We start from the raw sequence: 6,693 nt of genomic DNA on the forward strand, positions 1-6,693 counted from the left end.
CTGCGTCCGTGCGAGCGTTTGCCGAGCGTCTGCCGTCAGTCACGGAAGCGCTGTAGGTCTGGGCACGGTGGGGGCGGGGCAGCCCCTGGGCTCCGTGTGCCCGGCGAGGGCGTGGGCGTGCCTGGTGTGCCAGGCCCCCTAGTTTGGGTGGTGGCTTGGGTGCGACCCAGGGGAGCAGTGCCCTCGCTCAGTTAGCAGCCCCTGAAATGGCCCCTCCACTCCCATGGGGGGGGTAAGCACCCCACGACCACACCCTCTCCGAGTGGTACTCGGGCTTCGTAAGATTTTGCGTGTACAATGATGTAGGGTGGGCCTGTAAGTGAATTGTGTGGGGAAAGCGGCCCCTCAGAAAGTCCCAGGGCTTCTCTGCGAGCCAAGCCGCACTTCCTGAGCACGAAAGCCTCAGTGTGGGGAACCCCTGGTACCCATAACCCCTGTTTGATGTGTTTATTCCACTCACCCCTCCTTCCCATCCTGGTTCCCCTTTCACCCCCAAACCAAAATAAAGAGTTAGACTTTGTTCTGAAATCCTTGTTTGTGGACTAGACAAGGATTGTCCATCAGGTGGATTGGGCCCGGGGCGTGGTACCGCAGGGCGGCAGGAAAACCACAGTCAGTTAGCCAGAGCAGCTCAAACCGGGCTGCTCGCGCGGAGCCACTTCCTCTTTCCGGAGCTGGCAACTTTGTGCTTTTGTGGCTGCCTCTCTGGTCTGGCTGCACTGTCCCTGCCACCTGCTTGACTTAGGCGGCAGCCTGCGGTGCTGGGGGCTGGGTAAGGAGCGCCTGGTGCTGGGGGCTGGGTGGGGCAGAGACCCACATGCCCCCGGTGGGAGTCCCAGCGCTGGTTATGCGCTGTCTCGGTTTTTCACCTTGGCCATGTCTCTTTACAAGTGGGAGCCTGGCCATTCCCCGCTGTAAAATGACGCAGATTTGTGGGTCTGCCCGTGTGCTCTGGTCACAAAGCCACACCGCCTGCTGGTGAGCGGTCATCACTATGTGCAGAGCTTTTCTGTACTGTAAAAGAATTCGGATGTGGAGACTGTTCACTACTGAGGGTTCATGGTTCCCGCCAGCTTTCCTTGGTGCTCCCCACCAGAGTGGCTGGTCTTCTGTTGCATGTTACATACAAGCGGGTATATAAGCTCTGTGCTGACTTATTTCTGAAAGTTCCTTTCTTTAGGGCTTCATCTCTCGTTTTTATCTTTTAACAGAAAATAATAGCAGGTTAAGAAATGTGGAATAAGCCTTAGTACATAGTAACTTTGAAATACAGTTTTATGCTATATCTGCATAATACGTAGTTGAATAGATCATGTGTGTTTCGGTCTATAGATAAAGTATATTTTAGCAACATCTGGGCTAGTTAAAACCTAATTAGGATGGGGCTGAGGGGGGTGAGTGACGGGGGCTCTGTTTTCTCTGTAAAACACGAGTGTGCTAATAGGTCACAGCCTTATCACTGCTCTACCTTTTTGCTCTGTAGGATGGCGCAAAAGAAATACCTCCAGGCGAAACTGACCCAGTTTTTAAGGGAAGACAGAATTCAACTTTGGAAACCTCCCTATACAGATGAAAACAAAGACGTTGGTTTGGCATTAAAGGTATTATTCTCTTAACGTGAATGAACGAGTAGTGTCACACGTCTTCGTGGTGAATAAGATTCTGAAATCACCAGGCACAGCCCTGTGAACTCTCGGCTCATCGGCAGGTCTGTCCATCGCTTATTTTTGTTTAGTAAGATTTTACGCGTAAGACAATGTGGCCTGATTGTGCAGGGGTACACCGTCTTTACGCCCTTGCCTCTGTGGGGCGGCTCTCTGGGGCTCACTGCGCATGGGCAGCAGCAGCACTGCGGGGTGTGCTGTGCTCAGTGGCCCGGCACCCCGTCCTGGTAGGGCCTCACAGTAGCCAGTGGCTCCTTTCCTCCAGCTTTCTTTTTTTTTTCTTTTTAAAGATTTACTTATTTATGCATACAGAACTGGGGTCCAGGCCAGAGGTGTGGGGTGAGAGGATTCACCAGGGACAGAGCGGGGAGAAGAACAGGCGGATCTACTGAATTACACTGCCGAGGGAGCAGCCGGGGGGTCAGGAGCGGTCTGCTGCCCCCGGGGTCCCTTCCTGGCAGGGGTCGAGCTCGTGCTGGGCGGCTGCGCTGGCGTCACGGTGCCGCGCCTAGCCCGTCGGCACCAGGGAGGCCCTCCAGCTCTCTTCGCACTGAGGCTGGCTGTTTATTTTTCAAGATTATGTATTTTCATAATTTTGCCTGTCTCTTAGAACATCATGAGATGTGGGTGAGATTTCTAGAAACTGAGGTTAGCCCGCTTTCTCCGCCAGGATGCGTTAGGCCCCTTGGGTGGAAATCCACTGTACGAACTGGCCGGGGACGCGCCTGTCTGCTTTCTCAGTCTTGCTGCCCTGCAGTAAGCGACGTGACGGTTGTCAGGGACTAAGGGTTGTCACGAGAGCCAGGGAGTGCCGGGGTGGGCGAGCTGTACCGGGGTCTTGCCTGATCCTGACAGCCTCCTTCTTATTTTTGTGTGTCCACTTCTGGTGGTCTTCTGCATTTGTTTGGCAAAATCTTCCACCTGGAAACTGGGTGTGTTGTCACGGGGGATCTGTTTGCTCTCGCTGCAGCTCCCAGCATGGAGCTCCTGAAACCCCTGGAATGCCCTGAGTGGTGAGGATGAGAGCAGCGTCTTTTGTTCCAGTGAGGCAACTCTTGGCCATGGCTTCAGGGTGTGGTTGGTCTCCAGAAAGACCAGACATAGAAGCTTGGAACCTGCCGTCTTCCAGGGAGGAGAGAGATCGGGGTGGAAGCGGGGCCAGAGCTCAGTGACCTCCTCAGCCGCGGGGCATGAGAGACTCCGTCAGACCCCTCAGACGATGGGGTCAGAGCTTTTGGACTTGCAGACACGGCCTTGTGCGGAGGGTGGCACCCTGCTCCACGAGGCCGGAGGTCCTGCACTTTGGACCCTTCCGGACTTAGCTGATGAACCTCCGAGGCCTTTGTCTCCCTTTATCATAAGCTGTGACAGTGGCGCTTTAATGGCTTGTTTGTCTTTCTCCTCATTCACCGAACCTGAAGGGCGGGCGTGTGGGCAGCCTCGCTTTGTGGTCGCGCCAGCCAGTGTGTGGGGAAGCCGGGGGCCAGGTGCCTGGACGAGGGCGGGCTCGTGGGCCTGAGCCCTTGACTGGCAGAGTCTGTCCTCACTCTGGGCCGTTGGGGTCAGAATCGAGTTGACAGTGGCTTTTCTAAACAATTTAGGAAATGTTTTTTCAAGTAGTTTATTGAGGGAACAAGTTTTTCTTGGTGATAGCAGTAACGTATATGTGCATAATAGATACAGATACAGAATCAAACAGAATCTTAAGATTACTTTTGTCACAGGGGAGAATTTGGTGCAGGGGTGAAAGAATTCACCAGAGACTTAGCAGGGCCACATGTCGGGCCGAGGCGCGCTCCTGTGGCCAGTGGCTGGCGGCTGGCCGCTTGGCTCTTGATCTGCTCCCAGTGTGCTGTTGGGGGTCCAGGTCGGCGGGGCTGGTAGGGCGCACCAGCTCACTTGTCTCTCTCTCTTTCCCTGGTTGGTCCTTTCCTTTCCCCTTGTAAATGAGCCCACTGGTGACCCTTTGCGTGTCTGCAGGGTGAGGCCCACAGACCGGCGGCCAGGGCACGCTGGGCTGCCCTGTGACAGTCCCCGCTTGCTTTCGCTCTCACTTCCCTTGTTCTGGGGCGCCCCCTCGGGCGGCTCCGTGACGGATGCCTTGGAAGGTTCAAGTACATTTTCGTGTGTACTTTATGCCTGTAGGTCTCATAGCACGTCTGACCCATTTTGAATTCATTCTTGTGTGTGGAGCTAGGAGTGATCCCGCCTCACCCCTTCCCAGAACCATTTGTGGAAGAGAGCGCCCCTCCTCCGCTGTGCGGCAGACGCCTTTGTCTAGCTCAGGTGGCGGCAGGTTGTGAGTATATTTTGGGGCTCAGCCAGTTGTCTGTTCTTACCCCCGTGCCATACTGCCTTAATTTCTGTTGGTTTCTAATGTAGCTTAAAACTGGACAACATGTTTTTCTTTTTTTTTCTCACAATTGCTTTAGCAACTTGGGACTTTTGTGTTCACACATAGATTTTGTATTGTTTTGCTCTAATTCCTTGAAAAATATCATTGGCAGTTGCACTGAATCAGTGTCTTGTGTTTGGTAGGAGGGCATCTCGACTGCGCTAGCTCTCTCCTTTCACGAACATCTGGTATCTTTTCCATCATTTAGTGTGCTTTAACAACATCTGGCAATTTTTTTTTTAAAGATTTATTTATGCACACAGAACTGGGGTACAGGCCGGAGGCATGGGGTGGGAGGATTCCCCAGAGACAGAGTGGGGAGCAGAACAGGCAGAGTGACTGAAACACACCGCCGAGGGGGCAGCGATGGAACTGCCGTGGCCGGAGCACGCCATAGTGCCCCCGGGGAGGGCCCAGTGTCTGGTAGTTTTCATTGCGGGGACTTTTCACTTGGTTAACCTTATTTGAGTCTTTTTGTTGCCATTGTAAAATGGGATTATTTTCCTGATTTTTTTCCCCCTGTTCATTTGCATTTAGGAATGCAACAGATTTGTGTGTATTAGTTTGGTCGTCTGCCACATTTCGTAGTGTTTTGCGGGAGTCCTTAGGGTTTTTTTATACTTACACTGTCTGAAAATAGTGCTAATTTCATTTCTTCATTTCCAGTCTGAATTCCTTGTTTCCTGTTGTCTTAATGGCTGTGGCCATTGCCTCTGTGTTACTGGTTTCATTAACTGTTTCGAGACATGTTCCCTCTTCAGTTTTTTCAAAAAGTTTGAGCGATAGTAGGTCTAAGTTCTTCCAGAAAAAACATATTTTAAATAAACTTCTATTATTTTAAAAATATAACACTGATTTCTTTTTTATGACTTTGTGTATCCTGAGCATTTCCCCACCAGGAACACACAGCTACACTGTTACTTTTCAGCGCGGTGAGGTATTGTGTTGCTCTGCACATTCAAGGAAGCTCTAGATGGAGAAGTCCAAATGCAAATACTCTTTAGGGGAGCGAGCGCAGCGTCTTCCAGTGCTGGCTCTGAGAGTCATGTCTGTCTTTGCGCCACTTACATCTTCTAGGGGTGCTTTATCAGTGCTGATGTCTCCTTTGACAAATAAGTTTGTAACTAGTGCCGTGGTTCAGATTTTTCCCACGCATTCTGACAAGTTAGAAAATGAGAGTGCCTTTGACCCCCCCCCTCCGGGGCCGGCACCCCACCGCAGGCCTGTTTGGGGCCTGTGGGCCTGGAGCCGCAGCCGCCCTTCCCCCAGACTAACCTCAGTCACTGCAGCTTTTCCTGTTGGGCCTGTTTTCTTGTCCTGGCGGGGTCCTCCTGAGTCCTCATTCCGACACCGGCCCAGGGGTCCAGTCACCTGAGTGTCCGCTGAAGCGCAGGACAGCTCTCCGCAGAGGCCCGGGAGCCCCGCCCGCCTGGCGGCTCCCCGGGCACCGGCTTGACGTGTGCTCTCTGCTGTGCGCGGCAGGACCTGGCCAGGAAGTACTCGGACCGGCTGGACTGCTGCGAGAGCGAGGCCGGCAGGGCGATCGAGGAGATCCGCCGCAGGGCCATCGCGCGCGGCGCCGGCAACGAGCACTTCAGAGCCACGGGGATTGCTACCATCGAGGTGTTTTTGCCTCTGCGACTAAGAAAGGTGAGTTTCCCACGTTCTCATGGGGACCGACGCTTCGTTCGCAGGTGCTGCTGGGCTTTGAAAGCTGCTGTCCGGAGTTACACTTCCTTGAAGTTACTGTCTTTGCTGAGTAGCCAGAACTTAAACGTGAAGTTTGGGTTCTTAAAGGCAGCATTTACGAGGCGGGGTGGGGCCGCGGCGCTGCACACGCTCCCGGGCCATCCACACTGCTCACCTCACCTCGAGTCGGGGCTTCTTGGGCTTTGTGACACTGGGCGCAGCGGCCGCAGATCAAGGTGGGAGATCAAGGTGTCAGCTGAGAGGTGCTGGCCTTAGAACTCTCCAGAGAAGTGAATGTGTGTGTTGCCATGGGAACCAGTGAGGAGCGATGCCCCCCTTGGGGAGTGGGTGCCCCCCTGGGCGGCCTGTGCAGCGGGCCGCAGCGGCGCGAGGGGCCGCGGCTCCAGGCCAGCGCCGGAGGACAGTGTCCCGGCGGGTGGATCCGGAGGCGTGGCGAAGGGGGTCGTGCTGCCTGGGTGGGGCGAGCCCTGGTGTTTTGGGGACCGTGATGACGCTGTTCAGAAATGCTGTGACGTGTACCGGGACTCTGCAGTGAGTCAGCCGGGTCCCTGTGACACGATGACAGATGTCTGTGAAAACTGTCAGAGCTGTCTGAAGGGAAAAGTGACCTCTGTGTTCGTCTGGGGCGCCAGCGCGTGGCTTCACGGGGCGGCCGGGAGGCAGGGCCCTCCGTGCTGGTGTCCACGGCTGCCTGGGAATCGCGTCCCAGGAGTCGCAGCAGATGGAGAGGCCGTGCCTCCCTCAGGCTCCGCCACTCGGAGGAGGGCCTCCCACTCCCCCGCCCCCCGGGGGGAATGTCCCTTGCTCACGGGGACGTGCCTCTGGGTCTGCCCGTCGGCGACTCAGTGGCCGTGCCCGGGCCGCAGCGGGGCGGCCCCGCAGGAAGCCCTGAGGGCCTCCCACTCCCCCGCCCCCCGGGGGATG

At 55.2% G+C, this 6,693-nt stretch overlaps 1 protein-coding gene across 1 annotated transcript in view; it reads left to right on the plus strand.

The window, feature by feature from the left end:
• Window positions 1–6: 6 nt before the first annotated feature.
• The window catches only part of NUB1 (negative regulator of ubiquitin-like proteins 1), a 17,673-nt gene continuing 10,986 nt past the window's right edge, over window positions 7–6,693 (plus strand). Inside the window, exons 1-3 of the mRNA XM_004694380.2 lie at window positions 7–52; window positions 1,484–1,601; window positions 5,542–5,709. Coding sequence (XP_004694437.1) covers window positions 1,485–1,601; window positions 5,542–5,709 — 285 coding nt within the window. The 5' untranslated portion in view covers window positions 7–52; window position 1,484. The remainder of the gene's footprint in view (window positions 53–1,483; window positions 1,602–5,541; window positions 5,710–6,693) is intronic.

This window comes from Condylura cristata, unplaced genomic scaffold, assembly GCF_000260355.1.
Source record: "Condylura cristata isolate star-nosed mole 26May11 unplaced genomic scaffold, ConCri1.0 scaffold00042, whole genome shotgun sequence".
NCBI lineage: Eukaryota > Metazoa > Chordata > Mammalia > Eulipotyphla > Talpidae > Condylura > Condylura cristata.